Here is a 17852-nt window from a genome sequence, read left to right on the forward strand (position 1 = left end):
CTAAAACAAAAGCTGTTGTGACAGTGACGTACACTGTTGGTATATATGTATGATTTGTATCACCTTCATGTTTCCCTCTCACCACATATCCAAACCGATATCATGAGCAGCAGTTTTTACAGCTGTGGCTCCAGCAAACATCAGCTGATACTAGAAAGTAATATTAAATAAATTCTAACAACAGCTGATCAAGCTTGAACGTGCTGCTGTTGTTTAGCGCAACATCCACTGATTTCCTCTTTCTGGCGCAAAGTGGGCAATAAACAAACAAGAGAGACGATCAGCTGATCATTGATCAGTTTCATGATTGAAGTAGCAACAGGAGAGGGAGGGGCAGAGAATGAGAGAAGAAGAGGCAGCTGTGCACCAAAGACAGAATAACACCAGCTTTGTGTCTTTTTCATTGTAGCTGAAGTCCGGGACGAATTTCCCCTCAATACAGATGTATTGTAATTGGTCCAGCCCAGAGTTGATCATGACCAACTGGCTAATTCACCACCTTTAATTGTTTATACCGTCACAAAGGCAAACAAACAAACTTAAAAATGAAAAATCACCATCGGCCCACCGGGCAAATGTCCGGTATGCCCAACGGCCAGTAGTCCAGCAATGCGGTCAACTGGTGGGAAACGGGCATCTCCGAAAACGTTAGAGCACTTATGCAAATATGTGATGTCTTGATAAATCAAGCAGATATTTGAAGTTTACACAGCACCATTCTCGCATGAAAATATCTTAAAAGTTTATTTTGTGACCCAGACAGAGTAATATTTCAAACTCCGCCACTCTGTGTTCCTCCGCCACTAGTAATGTGTCGGTCGCGAACGAAATGGCTCTTAGAGCCGGATCTTTGACGTGAACGACGCAAGCCGGCTCCTTAACGCGAGCCTTGGATTTTTTTTTTCTTTCTCTCACCCTCGCTCGCACTTTTTTCCGCTTCACTCCGCATGCGAGCCTTGTGCTTGTGCTGGGAAGAGGGGGGAGGGGCGGTAGTTACACTCGCACTAGCACAGGAACAGAGCCAGAGGGGGAGAGAGAGAAAGAGAGCCAGGGACAACAATGTTTCATTAGAAATGTATAGTAATCATCCACAACTATTTTCAGTTGCGGATGATAAAGGATAAGGAAGTTTATTCATGCAGGCCCATATGACAGAGAATGTGCATCTTCTTTTTGTTTTCATATTTTAATTTATATTTAATTGTGTTGTGGTTGCAGTGTTTTGTGTTGTTTCACTTTAAATGTTTGTAAGAATTTGGAAGAAGCTGAAAATTGAAATAGTCAAAAGTTGAAATGTAAATAGTTGGTTTTTGTATTATATGATTTATTTATTACATTTTATGTGGAGTGAATAAATAAAAGTATATTTACGGTGGCCCCTAGAGACAAAGCACATACAAACTTCAAATCACGTACGAACCCTGAAGCACGTACAAACTCCAAAACACATAAAAACTCCGAAGCATGTACAAAAGACAACAGAAGTGCTCTAGAATGCTAGGCGCAGTGTTGAGCTTTTGTTACATAGTGGCTACACAAGCCAGCAAGTACTGGCTTGGTATGTGGTAGTAACAGGTAAATGAAAATTTTTTTGAATTGTTTGAGTGCTTGTGTATAAATATACAAACAATACACACATGCTTTCAATTGTGTAATTTAAGTGATCTAGGTAGCTCTGTTTTGGAAGTTCAGTTAATGCTAGAAATGTGTTTTGGAGTTTGCACGTGTTTTGTCTCTAGGGGTCGCCGCATATATTTATATATATACATATATAAATAAAACCACTTTTTTTGCATTAGTAATTCCTTTTGTGCATAATTTTATATTGTTGTTAATAATAAATTAACTAAAGCAACAAAACAATCTAAAGAGCCGGTTCGGAGCCGATAGAGCCGGCTCTTTTTAGTGAGGCGAGCCGAGAGCCAGTCCTCTAAAAAGAGCTGGGAATCCCATCACTATCTGCCACTGCTAGTGATGGGTCGTTCGCGAACGAAATGGCTCTTAGAGCCGGCACTTTGACGTGAACGACGCGAGCCGGCTCCTTATCGCGAGCCGTCACGTGGTTTTTTTTTTTCTTTTTCTCACCCTCTCTCTCTCTCTCGAACTTTTTTTCCACTTCACTTCGCACCTGAGCCTTGTACTTTATGCTGGGCAGAGGGGGGAGGGGCGGTAGTTACACTCAGTAGCACAGGAACAGAGCCAGAGGGAGAGAGAGAGAGAAAGAGAGCCAGGGACAACAACATCACATTAGAAAGGTATAGTAATCATCCACAACTATTTTCGGTTGCAGATGATAAAGGATTCAGAAAGTTTATTCATGCAGGCCCATATGACAGAGAATATGCATCTTCTTTTTGTTTTCATATTATAATTTATATTTAATTGTGTTGTGGTTTGCAGTGTTTTGTGTTGTTTTCACTTTAAATTTGTAAAAGGAAAAAGCTGAAAATTTAAATAGTTAAAAGTTGAAATGTGAATAGTTGATTTTTGTATTATATGATTTATTTATTACATTTTATGTGGAGTGAAAAAATAGTATATTTACAGTGGCCCCTACAGACAAAGCACATACAAACTTCAAATCACGTACGAACTCTGAAGCATGTACAAACTCCAAAACACGTAAAAACTCAGAAGCACGTAAAAACTCAGAAGCACATGAAAACTCAAAACACATACAAAAGACAACAGAAGTGCTCCAGGATGCTGGGCGCAGTGTTGAGCTTTTGTTATCTTGTGGCTACACAAGCCAGCAAGTACCAACGACCGGATTTGGTGTGTGATAGTAACAGGTAGATGAACTTTTTTTTTAATTATTTGAATATATATGAGTGCCTGTGTATAAATACACAAACAATACACACATGCTTTCAATTGTGTAATTTATGTGATCTAGTAGCTCTGTTTTGGAAGTTCAGTTCATGCTAGAAATGTGTTTTGAAGTTTGTACGTGTTTTGTCTCTAGGGGCCACCGCATATATTTATATATAAACATATATAAATAAAACCACTTTTTTTACGTTAGTAATTCTTTTGTGCATAATTTTATATTATTGTGAATAATAAATTAATTAAAGCAACAAAACAACCTGAAGAGCCGGATCGGAGCCGAAAGAGCCGGCTCTTTTTAGTGAGCCGAGCCGAAAGAGCCGGATCTCTAAAAAGAGCTGGAAATCCCATCACTAGCCACTGCCTCATTTGAGTTTTGGACAAAATGGATTCTGGGATATTGCATTTCGTCATTTCGAGCTGATTGGAGACCAAAACAGCCAATCAGATTTTTTTTTGCATCCAAGTCTGTGATTGGCTGGTTTTGTGGCACAAATATAACGGTGTACAGAAAGAGTTGAGCGCTGCAACACATTGCGAGCAAGCGCAAGTGCAAGAACTGAGCGACAGGGGCTTCTATTGTGTGTGTGTGTATGTATAATAGCAAACACTGAAATACATTTTTTGCACGCAGCAATGAATTTTGTTCACTCAAATTTAGCTTTTCTTCGCTCGAAATAAATTTCTCCTCAAAATGCAACACTTGCAACTGCAATTTTTTTTTACGTGCGCTCAGAATAGTGGCACAAAAATAACGCCATAGACTTACTGATTGTGTACAGCATATACCAGGTCTCTCAGCTGTCATAACACATACTGATTTGGAATATTGTGATTAAATTCTAACCCTTCTTTGCCTATAAAACATATAAAAATCAATTTGTTTTTTCTTTATATCCTAAGTAAGTCTTAGACACGTTTCCCATTTTTGTTAATCTTCTGTTTTTTTGGATAAAGAAGCATCACACCACACCAATGCCATGTGACTGATGGACCCAAGAGCAGACTACAGCAATCTCCCGGAACAAAAACTATTCAACATTACAAAGACAGAAATCCAACAATGAGTTTCAGGAATGAATGGCTGGACAGCAGCAGAACCTGAGATGATTCACATTTATAGGCTTAAGAAGCTAGCAGTACTTTATGAATATCTAGCAACACTAATAAAGGTGATGCTAACAGCAGATACGCATTCAGAATGGCTAACACAGGACAGAACATGAAGGATCCCCACAAAGGCCCCCCTTTGTTTTACAAGAAAATGTTCATTTGGACTTTTCGTCCACATGTATCACCGAATCGCCGAAAACTGAGATTTTTTAAAATTCCTGTCATGTTGGAGATTTCGCGTTTATGTGTGGACGAGGAATATGGAGTTCATCATGCAACGTCAAAGGTATGTGCCTTTTTTTACGTCACGCTGTGCGCCACATTATTGTTTACGTGAGATGAATTTCAACAATGGCGGCTAGAGACAAAATACTGTTGCTGTTAATCTTGCTATCTGCAATTTTTACACCCTTACATATACACACGCAGTTACTGTCCCTCCATTTACAAAGGCAGAGGCATGTAGTTGTTTTTTTACCTGTGTAATAATATTCAACATTGCTAACAATACATTTACCAAAAAATGCCTCTCTGTGCAAAATGGGTTCAAAACATAAACAACTGTGGGATCCTGTTTGTCTGTGATTTAGACAGGGGGAACAAATTGAGGCAGCATCAGCCTGATATTATTTGTATCCCACTGTAACTTTACTGTACAAAGAGCTAATATCTCCAAAATGTCAGGAGTAGTTAGTCATTATGCGAAGTGTTTGTGAACTAAAAATGAAGAATGTGGGATACTTTTTGTCCATGATTTGGAGAGCCCAGTGCATGCTCCCGATGCAGGGGAAACATATTCTGTCGGGGAGACCTACCTTGGCACTTGTGCAGAGGAAGCAAAAGGCAAGATATGCTTCATCATATTTTCTAGTCTTTGGCTTGGAAGGAATTTGGTTTAGATGCATATTTGGCGATGCTTCATCTTCTGCTTTGTTTGTGTGGGAGCCCCGTCAAAAAACCTGTCAATTATGCTAGCAGTGTCCAAGCATTCTTTTTTTTTTTATTGCTCCCCACTTTGGGAACCTCTGCCTTAAGACTAGCCATGCCTTTCTGATGTTGGAAATAACACCAGAGCCTGAAAACACCAACTCTTAACTGACAGAACAGTAGAACAACCCAGCAGACCAACCTGAGCACCCCTTGGATTGACTAAAAGAAAACCTAAGCCTCAGTGCTCCACTCATGTACACTGCTAATAGTGTGGGAATAATATTCATTAGGAACTATTACACAAGTGTGTAATATACCAAAGTGGTGCATTGTCCCCAGTGCTGCTCTGCATAGACCCCAACCCCTCAGCCAGCTCATCACAAAGAGCAGATATGGATATAGATTTAAGAGTGGAATGACCACCAGCCACTTCCTGTACATGGATGTACACAAACACGCACACACACACACACACACACCGGCTTTAATGTCACACGGATTAACAAGGTCCACGCCAGTTGTTAACAAATCAGGACAGAACCAGGACTGATGAGAAGTGGGCTATCAGAGCAAGAAGGATAAATGGGTAAAGGATGAGAACAAGGCACTATTGGCATGTTACGACACATGTAACTACAGCGGAAGAGGCTACATGAAGATGTGGGACCTATGGAATCTTTGATTCCCAACATCCAGACTGATGGTGAAACAACTAGTAGCCTGTGTTCTAACATTGAATCAGAATCATGATACTTTATTAGTCCCTAAGGAAATTATGTGGGTTACAGTTGCTCCAGTATAAAACCAGAGTAGACTATTTAACAATGCAATATGTTACAGATTTAAGAAATTTTAGAAATAGCACAATATATACAAATCACTCAATATTAAATATCAAGGATAGACAGGTGATTATAAATATATGAAGAAGAGAAGGGAAGGGAAAGCCAGGGGAAGTCTGCAAGGGGATATGATGTGTGTGTATATATATATATATATATATATATATATATATATATATATATATATTCATGCCAAATAAAATGCCCTGTCTACTGTAAGGTACTATCATGTTGTTTTGGAGTAGCAACGCTGCTCAACATTATTGCAGTGTGGTAACACCACATTATGCCTGCCACTAACATGTCTCTGTTATACATCCCTCTGCTCACTGTGGTGACCCTCAGAAAAGATACACACAGATGGTCACACCAGACAACTTGGCAGCTTTAGGCTGAGAAGGAAAACATAAAAATGGGAAAATATGAACATTTCATTACTGCCATTTGGCAGAGCGATGATCAAGATTAAAATAAATGTTCCTGTGTCTGGTTTGTTTTATGGATCATGTTTAGCGCAGGGTTGTTTTATTATTGGATAAACAACACAAACACTGTAACATTAGCATCTGCTAAGGCTAAGCCTATTAAACAATGCATAGTTCATTCTTAATGTGTAATATTTTAATAGCGATGTATGAAATTCACATTATATTAAAACAAATAATCAAAATGCTGTGCAAGGACACTTAAAGCCGAGCCCTGCATATTTTTGGTCCTTAATTATACTGGTATTTTGATGAAATGGAGTAGAACTTGTCTACAAAATGTGGATCATTACAGGCAGTGTTTTCTTTATGTAGCTTACCTTTTTTGCCTTTTACTTCTATGCTTCTCTTTACTTCTGGGATGGCACAGTGATGTAGTGGTTAGCACTGTTACCTCACAGCAAGAGAGTCCCGAGTTTGAATCCATATGCTGACAGGGGCCTTTCAGAGTCGAGTTTGCATGTTCTCTCTGTGCTTGGGTTGGTTCTCACTGTGTACGTCTTTCATAATCCAAACACAAGCATTTTAGGTTAACTCGTGAGTCCAGAATTACCATGGATGTGCATGTTTAAATGTATTATTAATACCTCTGCATTAGCTCAGCTATAGACAGGGGATACATCTTATACCTTGTGTAATTAATGTAATGCTTGCACAATTAAATGGGATGCAGGAAAAAAATGTACATTCACACACAAGCATGGGCTGGGATTTATCAGTAAATATTATGTTGTGCTATGTCTTAGTGAAAAATATTCCTCTCCTGAGTAGTGCTTGTGAATGCAGCATTAACCCCAGCTCTTCCTCAACTCCTCCAATTAAAAAGTGATTATAAGGAGCACCTGTAGCCCATTGTTCACTCTCTCCTGGCTTTTTGGGTTTTGTGTTGGTTGCGGAAAGCAGTGATAGTTAACTGTTAGAGCGTATTTAGTAACTGTCTGTCTCCTGAAATGTCTTCCATGCATTTGGGACTGTACTGGGAAACACAGTAAACCTTCTGACAATGACATGTATTGCTGTGCCATCCTGGAGGAGTGACTACCCGTGCAATCTTTGTAGGGTCCAGGTATCTCATCATGCTACCAGTAGTGATAAAAGTAGTAAAAAGAACAGTCAGAAAAGATTAGGAGGGAAAAATGTCAGTAGTCTCCATCTTTAAACACATTCCTGTTTTGGGGGTGTTTTATTGTTGCCCCTTAATTTCATTAACACTAAAGCAGCTGAAACTGATTAACGTCCCCCTCCTACCTTCCAGATCCTGATTGGCCAGATCAATATTTCTAAAGGTTAACTGACCTGACGATATACTCTGTTTTAAAGGGGTTCCTTTAAATTTCTTTTTTTGAAAAGTGTATTTTGATGTTAACAATCTAGTCCTTAAAATCCTGTCAGCTGTCATAGAGAATGATTTGTGCTCGTTTCCCATCCATGACAAGATAATGATCCACAGTATATTTGAACAAAACACAGGAGAGACACTTCCCATCCAAACTAGCTGAGCTGCAATGATTCTGTAAAAAAAAAAAAAAACCTTAAAGAACGGTTTCAAACTAAGCTTGTAGGATAAATTTGTGGAGAACTCGAGGCTATCTATAGTGCCAAAAATGCTTTATCAGTCAAAGAGAAGGGTGAAATCTAACATAAACAGAACATTTTATGCCTTCATTTCTAAAGATGAAAAAATGTGCAAAAAGGGTCTGAAAACTTTCTGTATGGACTGCGAGTCTCTGAGGTTAAGGTTATCACTATGTTTGAAGCATTCCTCAAACCCATTGAAATTGCACTTTTTAGCCTTGATTATAATCGGTTGCTGACACAGAGAGCTGCAGACATGACAGCCTGGTAATAGTCATTTCTGTTATACTTCGCTGAAGTCTGCTTGAATCCGCTGCCTGGGCCCATGCATAGTTGGTGCATTGTGATGTAAATTCTCCACAAGGTCACAAAAACCAGACAGGAACCCTCACACTCACCTTGTGATGACGAAATCACTTGGACCCAAGCGGACACAAACCATAATCAAGGCTTTGCACAGCCAAGCAAATGCCATTTTCATGCTGTCGGGAGAAAATATTGTATTTGAAATGCATGCATACATGACAGATGTTATAAATGGAACATTTAGGCTTATGTAAGTGGGGAGACAAAATGCACTTGACCATGAGCTTTCATCTTTTGCCGATGTATTAAGTTGACTTTAAAGATTACACACAGTCTGTCCCTGTTTCATAATAACTATAGTGTATAGCAGCTGAGATTCAGTGACAAGGTTGAACATAATGAAATTCACCCTCTGGATTTATTAGGGCTGACATGAGTTTCTTCTCTGGGTGGACACAGTTTGGTGACCTCCAGTTATAAATCTACTTTTAAACACTATAAACTTCCAAAAGTACAACACACACATTTCCAAAAGGCTTCCTTTCTGTCATTCCCAGACACACTCAAATAATTGGACACACAGACTGACATGAGACATGTTCAGTGCACTGATCATCCCTCTAGCCTTGATGAACAGTTGCCACACATTTATGGTTGAGGGTAGTTGTAACCCCTGCGCGAACGAATTTACTATGCATCGATTAGAAGAATTCGTAGTAATGAGTTCATTCCTCAGCATTCTTCTAATGGAGTCTATTGATTTTGAAAAAGAAATGAAAGCAACCTGTAAGTCACGGTGGCATCTTTTGTCTCTTATGTTTATTGATCTAAAGTGGCTTGGAGTTGTGCAGCTATTTAAATTACACATTTGTTGGTAACAATAGAGAACCGAATGGAGGAAAATAAAGTGGCGCTCCATCATCATCATCTCTGGGGAAAAGGCTAGGAATAAAGTCGCTGATAGATATAGACTGACAGACCTCTTGACATCTTACTCTTTATCCATTCTACTAGTTAGGAATCTCAGGCATTTAATGAGGCGAACATGCACAGTGTGTCTCTATGTTTGTTGAAAGTGCTTATTAAAACAGATGTGGCAATGTTCAAGTTATTCTGGTTCTCATACTCTCATGCTCTTCTGTGTCTTTATATGAACTAGAGATCACCCTCATCTTTTTTTTTTAACACAAAACTGTTGAGCACCTGGTAAATCAGTGTTTGTGTATTGATCGGACAATAAGTGGATTTAACAAATTGTGTTAGTCCTGTGACAGACGGCTGACCTGTCCAGGGTGTACCCCATCTCTCGCCCTATGGAGCTGGGATAGGCTCCAGCCCCCCTGAATTGGATAAGCAAAAGAAAATGGTTGGCTGGGTGGCAGTGAAATATGCAGTTATCCAGAAGTGCAAGAGATTTTATTGGTGCTATCTGTTTTTTCTGTGCGTATGTGTGTGTTTCACAGTGATGGAGCAGTGACCTTGTAAGGCCTGGTTCACAAACTGGCCATGCTAACCTAACTGAGTCATGACATAGGACTCCTAATATAAGCCCAGATAAAAATAAAATAGATTGTATTTTATTTACATGTCACCAAATCACAATAGTCACCCCAAGGAGCTTTATATTGACAGAAAACTCCAACAAATGACCCCTTCACCCCCTCTCCAAGCACATGGCGACAGTGAAAAAGAAAAACTCCTTTTAACAGGAACAAATCTCCAGCAGAAACAGGTGGGGGGGGGGTTGGTGGTGGTAGCCATCTGCCTCGAGCGGTTAGGGATGAGGGATGGAAGACAGGATAAAAGATACACTGTAGAAGAGAAATACATAAACTATTTCTGATCCATCTGCTTTGGTAGATACTAATTATAATTTGAAGCTTTTGAAATGGATAATATTTGGACAGCATTTGGTCAATTTCAATTAAATTTTATTCACAGTACATAGCGCCAAATCACAACAACAATAACAACAACAGTTGCCTCAAGGTGCTTTACATTGTGATTAGTCATGAAAGTGGCCACTTTCATGAGTAAATCATATAAGGCTTACATGATTTACTCATGAAAGTGGCCACTTTCTCATTACTTTCATACATTGTTTTAGTAAGTATCCAAAACATACAAGTTTCATTATATAATTTTTCAAGGGATCTTATATCTGTTTTCACTCTTATATGCTTTTCATACAGCAAGACAGATAAAAACTTTATAAGATTTATATATATCTTTTCCATATGGGATACTAACAAATTAGAACCTCTGCAACAAAAAGGACAATGACAATATCAAGCAGTTCTTTTTAATTAATATAGCATTCCTGTCATGAAAATTAAAAGTATACACAAAAGGTATAAACAAAAAAAAAGCATGGCAACTGCATATCATCACTGGTATATCTAAAAATTCCCTGAGTGGCTCAGTTCAATGATTAGCCTTTAGGTAAATCCCTCTGATTTTAGAGAGCCTTATCAGATGAAGAGAGCTCTTATCTGTTTGATTCTATTGATTGCTCTGTGCTCGAACAGAGGTGTATGTGAAATGGCACTCAAGAGCAGGAAGGAGATGCTTGTATCTACAGTACCCATACCAATGTGTCATCTATGAAGTACTGATGGTTATCGGTTCTTTATCTCATCCTTTCATTTGTTCTCTTTCCCCTCTTTGCACTGCTTACAGGTAAAGACATGATAGACTGAAAAATATATTAAAATTAAATAATATAAATAAGCAAAGAAGAGTACAACTGTCAGCATTATAAGTTTAGGCATTTGAGACTGCTGTGTGAAATGACAAGACTTGCACCTTATCTTGCCATGCTTAATAAAGAAAACGTCCATCTCACTGTGAATTACAAATGACACATTCATTCTGCAAGTCTTAATGTTATGAGCACATAACAGAGTATATGCCTGAACCAATTATGTGTGATGAGAAAAGCATGTCTATGTTACGTCTTGTTACATTACTAATTTAATTCTTCACACAGATCATGTATACTGCAACCTGTGCGTCTTGTTGTGCCGGTGGTGTTGGTATCCACGATTTACTGTCATGTCAGGCTGTGGTATGTAACTAAACTAATCACATTTTCCACTTTACAGACATAAGTTTGGAGATGTTCACTGGTAAATGACACAGGTGACATGCTTTTGTGTGAAAAAAAATATTATTCAACATGCATAAAAAGCCAAATATAATAGAAATGTTGGGGACTGTAATTACACATTGTATGTTCCACATTCTCTTACAGAACAGGGTTTATTTTTTTATTTACAGTCATGTGAACAAAGCTTTCAGCTAAGTACATCCCATATTTCAGTAATTTGTAGAGCCACCTTTAGCAGAAATAACTGCCCATACAACATGCTAAATGAGGCCTGTAGAGTCCAAGATGTAGATCTTGGGTTGTTTGCAGTTTCTCTGAGCTTTGCACAATCTGACAGAATTTGCTGGGATGTTTTGTGGCATTTTTTTAACACACACCTGAATGCTCTAGACCAACAAACTGCCAAAACATCTGCTTTTATAGAGGTACTCAGACTTGCTATTGATCAGTTAATAAAGTACATTTGATTAGCAACATCTTACCCCTTTAATTCCTATGAAAATAATGAGTAGGGTTGTAACAGCAGTCTGACGAAGAAGGAGCGGCTAGCAGGTCCAGCGGTCATCAGCGGCGAAACCAATCAGTTAAATTGAACAACAGACCTTTATTCATTGTTAGCAATAAGACCACACAAGCCAGGTCTCCACGGCTCTACTCTGTCCGTACATTAGGAGGCTCCACCCAACTACTACAATAGTAGGGCAACACCCCCTATCAGTGCTATACCACAATAATAAGGGTTGTTACATTGTACACTGGGTATGGTTGTAACACTTTTTGCTTCAACACCTGTAAACTAATTAATTTTTGTGCCAGAATTTTCCAACTTTTACACAAAATATCCACATTTGTTTCCTATAAATTGTATCTATTCAAAGCCCTGTAAGAACACCACATTCCTTTTATGTTAGAGTTAAATACAACAACCTGTGGGGTCACCTACCCCACTACTGGGGTGAGTTATAACACACGCTTTTGTAGCAATTAGACAAAAGAAGAGTCCATATCAGACTTTAAAAAGGTGGAATATTGGAATAAAAAACCTGTGTCTGTCTCTGTCTCTCAGTGACTGACCATAACTCAAACACACTCTGGTGTGTGTAGGTGTGTAATTTATTTTAATAGAACAAACTTTCATAACACTACAGATACTGTCACGATTCTGGTCTCTGACATGGGTCTGTTATGTTTCTTGTGAAGCTTTCCATTCTGTTTCCTGTTTTATTTTGACGGTCTCTGTCCTATGTCAGTCTAGTCAGCTTTGCTTCCTTTGTCTCGTTATGTCAGATTAGTGTCACATGCTCCCCATGTGTTTCCACTTCCCCTAATCACCCCTGTGTGTATTTAGTCTGTGTGTTTCTGTTCAATCTTTGTCAGGTCGTCTGTTATTCACGTCATGTTCTCCATGTCATGTTTCTAGGTTTCATGTCTAGGTTTTTCATGTTGTTTGTTTAGTTCTCCCAGTTTAGGTTAATGTTAGTTTTACTTCAGTTTGTCTTGCCCTTTGTTTGTACCTCTTACCAGCATCATTAAATGGCTCGCTTTTTGTTAATTCAAGTTTTGTTCCACGTTCCTTTTGGCTACGTTCACACTGCAGGCGAAAGCGCATCAAATCCAACTTTTTTGACCCTATGCGACCCATATCCAATCATGGTATGACAGTGTGAACAGCACAAATCCGATATGGGTCACTTTCGTATGTGGTACTGAATCCGATACACATCTGATGTTTTAGAAAGCGACTGCTGTTTGAATGGTCATGTCTCATTAAATCGTACGGTTACGGCCGAGCCGTCAGACGCAGCTATGTCCGACTGGCGTATAAAACCAGCGAAGCGCGGGCAATAGGCCAGGGGAACACAGCCTGCAGCATTGCTGGCCACTAGGCCCAACTCAAAGGATGACAGCTGAGCCTAGGCTCCGAGTCCTCCCCTGCCCAGCGACAGTTGGGCAACACCGGAGGAGAGGATGGAAGCTTCTTCAACATCCACCTGGCAGTCAACCTCCACCAGCCCAGGCCTCACAGAGGCGGAGCCATGGGAGGGATGCTGTGGGAGGGGCCAGCAGTAAATCAGCAACAGGTGTGGGAGGGGACCCAGCCCATGGTGTCACAGTAGTGGCAGCCATGTTCCCAATAGTAGACTGCTCTCTCATTTTGGAGGCAGGAGAAGGGAGAGGGGCAGGCCATGTAATGTTTTCAGAAACCAAGTACGGTCTGCCTAGTTTGTGCTGGCAACAAAGCAGTGCATGCAAGCGTCAGCTACTTTAGCTAGCACAGCCCAACGTGTGGGCAGCCATACTTCTGCTACCAAGCAAGGGGGCGGGGCCACACGCTAACCAGGAATTACTAACAGGTAGCCGGCACTAACCGCAACCTGAATTCCCCTTTCACTGTTTATTAGCTCCTGCGTCACAGTGCTGACAGGCAAAAGCATATGCTTGGAACTCATTTCCCCAATGTAGCCGAGCTACGAGTGGAGCCCTGCTGGCTGTGTTAACCCGCGAGCTGTGAGCGACACGCCAGACAGACTAACCGGCTGGAATGCTACTTGCAGGCCGGCTAATCTTTCGATTAGCTGGCACGAACCGTAGCATAATTCCCCACTGTTTATTCCCCACAGTGTTAAGCAGGCCAACAGCGAACGCTTGGAACGCTGAAGCTGTATCCCCTCTGTGTTAACACACATAGCAGCCGAACTGCAGAATGCCCAGGTGACAGTGTACACTGAAAAAAATAATCAGTGGGATAAACGTAAAAAAAAATTATTGTAATCGGTTGCACGAAATTAAGTTATGTTTGGTTAACCTTAGTTTTTTATGTTATACCTGCACACATTTTTCTGGTAACATGAACATGACTTTTTTATGTTGTTGTTATGTTTTTCATTCCGGTCAAATATTTATAGAAACCACTTGTTTATCAGACATGAACTTTTTGTGTTAATTGTACTGGACTACTATATGTTATATTGACAAGATTATTTTATGGTAAGCTTATTTTATTTTATAACAAATTTCTAATATATAATCTAATATGTAATTGAGTGTTCAATAAATAAAACTAAATTAAGGCTGATTTACTGTATGTACTGTACACTTTCTCTCAATCAAAGAAATAAGCAAAACATTTTTGAACAATGACCTGTATTTTTGAAAATACTACACAGTTGTAACAACGGACTTTCAATTCAGGCTTCCAAAATATACATGAGTCATATTTGTACAATGCATCTCTTGAAAAACATTCCACAACATTCCTCAAAGTTATCTTCTGTAAGTTGAATTCAACATTGTGGGGCCTTATGACATCGCGCTTATGTAAAAAATAGTTTTTTTTAAATGTAAGAGCCATAAGGTAATATGGCAACAGGGGTGTAATTATTAAAATGACACAAAGAAGAGACTTAAAATAACATTATAACCCACAGGCACACAACCAAGAGACCTAAACTGATTAGTATTGGCTTGCTTCTATCACTAAACATCACAATCACTAATACTAGACGATGCAATCTGTTTGTAGTGGTGCACCTTGGGAAAAAAATTGCAAACTGGTGAAATTGGTGCAAGGCACCATTTCCATTGAGAAAAATGGAAATTCAAAGTTTTAATTTTTTTTTAAAAGAGCCATGGCTTGAAAAGTGAAAACTGCAGTAATAAAGGCCCCAAGTTGAAAAGTGCCAGAAAAATAAGTTTCACTATGTACTGCAACTTTACCAGTGCTGGCTTAAAAGAAAGGATGGTACATATTCAAAGAGGTAAACATGTTGTTCCCACATAATAACTGGAAAACTGTTCAATCGTACAGTCTGGTCCTGAAAACCTGGGCCTTCTTTGAAAGGCTGTTCCTTTTGAGCTCCATAACCAGTTTCTATAATACCTCGAAGGTATACTTTTCCAGTGGGTAGGTGAGGTTCAAAGTGTACATTAGTCCAAACAGCATTGCAGCTGCTAGGGTATAGTTATCCAAATCCTGCCAGACTCTCTGGCCTTCAAGGACTATCCGGATGTCCTCAGGGCTGCTATTGGCATCTCTTGACTTTATGATGTAAATTCCCATGGTTGTTTCCTTATTAGATCGTTGAATAATGGCTTCATCTGTGGCCTAGAAAATGCAGAATTCCAAAATTTAATTAAACAGAACACTGGTTAAAGAACATTATACCAAATCTTATTTTAATCTGTGTCACTATTCCAAAAAATGTTAACATTAACACATTAGGTGAACAAAAATGGATTCATTACAGCATGTGATTTGAGTCCTCAGAATGCTCAAAAAGGTAATGCATGAAGTGAAATCTCCATGCAAAGAAGCAGAATACTGTCAGAGCATAGAGAGGTGTTCAACTATGAACTCCACACATAGTTCTAATGCAGGTAAAGGAAAAAAACAAACAAAAAACGCACCCATGGTAAATTGTGAAAATCCCAGGTGATTTTCAACATACTCCTGGCATAGAGTGACAAGCAGCATTTTGTTAAAATTATTATTTTCCCTAAAGTGTATACACAAATTAATTTTTTTCTTACCTGGGCCGTGGGCTCCAGAATGTTCTGAAGTCTTCTTCCTATTTGTCCTCCTCGCCTTTTGAACACCTTTATTAGTTTGTCAGATAGCACATCTATCTGCGAGAGTAATCTGGACTGCAGTGGCATGGTGGTAATGCGCTTAAACTCTGCATTTATCTAAAAAGAGAAGTTGTCACATAAAAATGCTGTCAAAATCTCAAATCTCACAAGGTTACATCCACACAAAGTTGTTATTTTTTGTCATATTACTATTTATTAGCTATGGGTCCCATGTTGCTGAGCAGTTCCATAGTTGCCCTTACTTCCATACCACCCAAAGCCTGTTTGCAACCACAGCAGTTGCCTCCTTCTGGCCATTTTGCAGTTCTGCCAAATGACCCAGAAACTACATCTATTATTGTCATATACACATCAAGGTCTTTCATTAATACTTAGTTAAATTAGTTAATTTGACTTTTCCAGAAAATTTACCTTACAGAATGTGAGATAACATATGCAAATCTTCACTAGTAAATAAAATAATGTTATTAAAACCTTAACTGTAACACCTCTACATAACAGCGCTAGAGAATTGTTCTGAAGCAACACCAATCTGCCCTTCAGCAGGGATAAGCACCATATATCGATACAGAAAAAATAAATTTAACATATTTCTATCGTCATTATTTTTATCTCTTTAAGCCCTCCTCTCAGTCTCTCTATAAATCAGTTAAAACAATTTGTTGGGTTTTTGTGTGTCTTTAACATGTTATCAGTACATTACATTCACTGCCCCAGAACATGAAATAAAGCCCCACGTCATGCACTTCCTCTCCTAATGAGTACTGCATAGGTGTCATGCCCTAAATAAACCGACTTTAGTGAAGACCCCCCCCAACACAGCCCACCCCATGGCAAACTAGCTTATTTAACTGTTTAACTAAAACATTTTAGGTACAACCAGTTAACTAAATGGACACGAGTTTGTTAGTCTGTATTCACTGAGAAAAAACAAGCGAATGTGACTGGACACACACTGAAAAAAAGCTAATGCACATAATATTGTCCCGCAGCTTAAGCTAGCATTATCGTTAGTTAACTTAAGGAATGACTTGTTTTTTCCATTATGTTGCTCAACAGCAATTCATGAGAAAAACTTCCCCATCTAATGGATGTTCTCTTCGTTTCCTCTCAAACATGTAGTTTTCAGTTTACCTCGACAAAGTAAAGCTCAGCACCAAACGTAAACGAAGCGGCCCTACATTAGCTTGTTTAATGGTTAAGACACTGCAGGTACCACCACTTACTACAGACACCGATGCAAGTTTGTAATAGTCTGTTAATTTAGACTGAAAGAATATACAAACAATATTAACTCACATTATATATGTTAATTACTAATTTGCTTATCGCATAATTTCGGTTACCATTAGCTAACTGGAGCCTAACATTAGCCTTTCATGGTTTTCGATAAACAGCCCACATACCTGTAAAATAACAACACCCCAGTAAAAGTCCACATATATAAAGGGTCTACACTCTTTCTCACTGGTGTGTTAGCTTTAAAATCTTATTTACCTTCAAGTGTAAAACTCCAGATGGTAGTAGATTTTCCAAAGCGAGAGACAAAAATGGCGGACAGTGCAGCCGATTTTTCCTTTCCAGGGGGCGGAGCTTGAGGATAAAACACGACTAACTTGTTTCTTTTCAACATGATTTGTTCTAAAAGAATGAATATTCTTAAAGAATATGTGAAAATTAAAAGACAAAAATATGTTTAGATGTGAAATTTAAATTAGTCATGCTGGATATATGAAGTAATTCTATGCAAATTCAACAACCACCCTATTGCATTTTTTTCAGTGTATGCTTGAATGCTGAAGCCGTGTCCCTGCTGTGTTTCCTCACTGTAGCCGAGCTATTCGCTAGCCAGCAGCCACACAGCGTGGTCCGACGGGCGCATAAGCCTTTTTTTTTCAAGGCGATAAGCCGGGGAAGGGAGATCAACCAAGGGGAAGCAAAGGGCCAGCTAGGGGGAACCAAGCTCAGGGATACAATGGCATACCAGGAGAATATCGGGGAACACCAGGGAATACCGGGGCTACCAGGGGAGTACAGGGACTACCAGGGGAATACCAGGGGAGAGGCAGCACC

At 39.2% G+C, this 17852-nt stretch overlaps 1 protein-coding gene across 1 annotated transcript; it reads right to left on the reverse strand.

The window, feature by feature from the left end:
• Positions 1-14276: 14276 nt before the first annotated feature.
• Positions 14277-17335, reverse strand: LOC146718859 (uncharacterized). Its single transcript, XM_085456585.1, has 3 exons — positions 17277-17335; positions 15720-15875; positions 14277-15294 (listed from the first exon to the last, which is right to left on the reverse strand). Exons 2-3 carry the CDS (start codon positions 15843-15845, stop codon positions 15061-15063), a joined length of 360 nt encoding a protein of 119 aa, XP_085312711.1. The 5' UTR covers positions 15846-15875; positions 17277-17335; the 3' UTR covers positions 14277-15060.
• Between the last annotated feature and the right edge of the window lie 517 nt (positions 17336-17852).

This window comes from Copadichromis virginalis, linkage group LG1, assembly GCF_057382275.1.
Source record: "Copadichromis virginalis isolate Kocher_CV1m ecotype Utaka linkage group LG1, C_Virginalis_male_GT1.1, whole genome shotgun sequence".
Taxonomy (NCBI): domain Eukaryota; kingdom Metazoa; phylum Chordata; class Actinopteri; order Cichliformes; family Cichlidae; genus Copadichromis; species Copadichromis virginalis.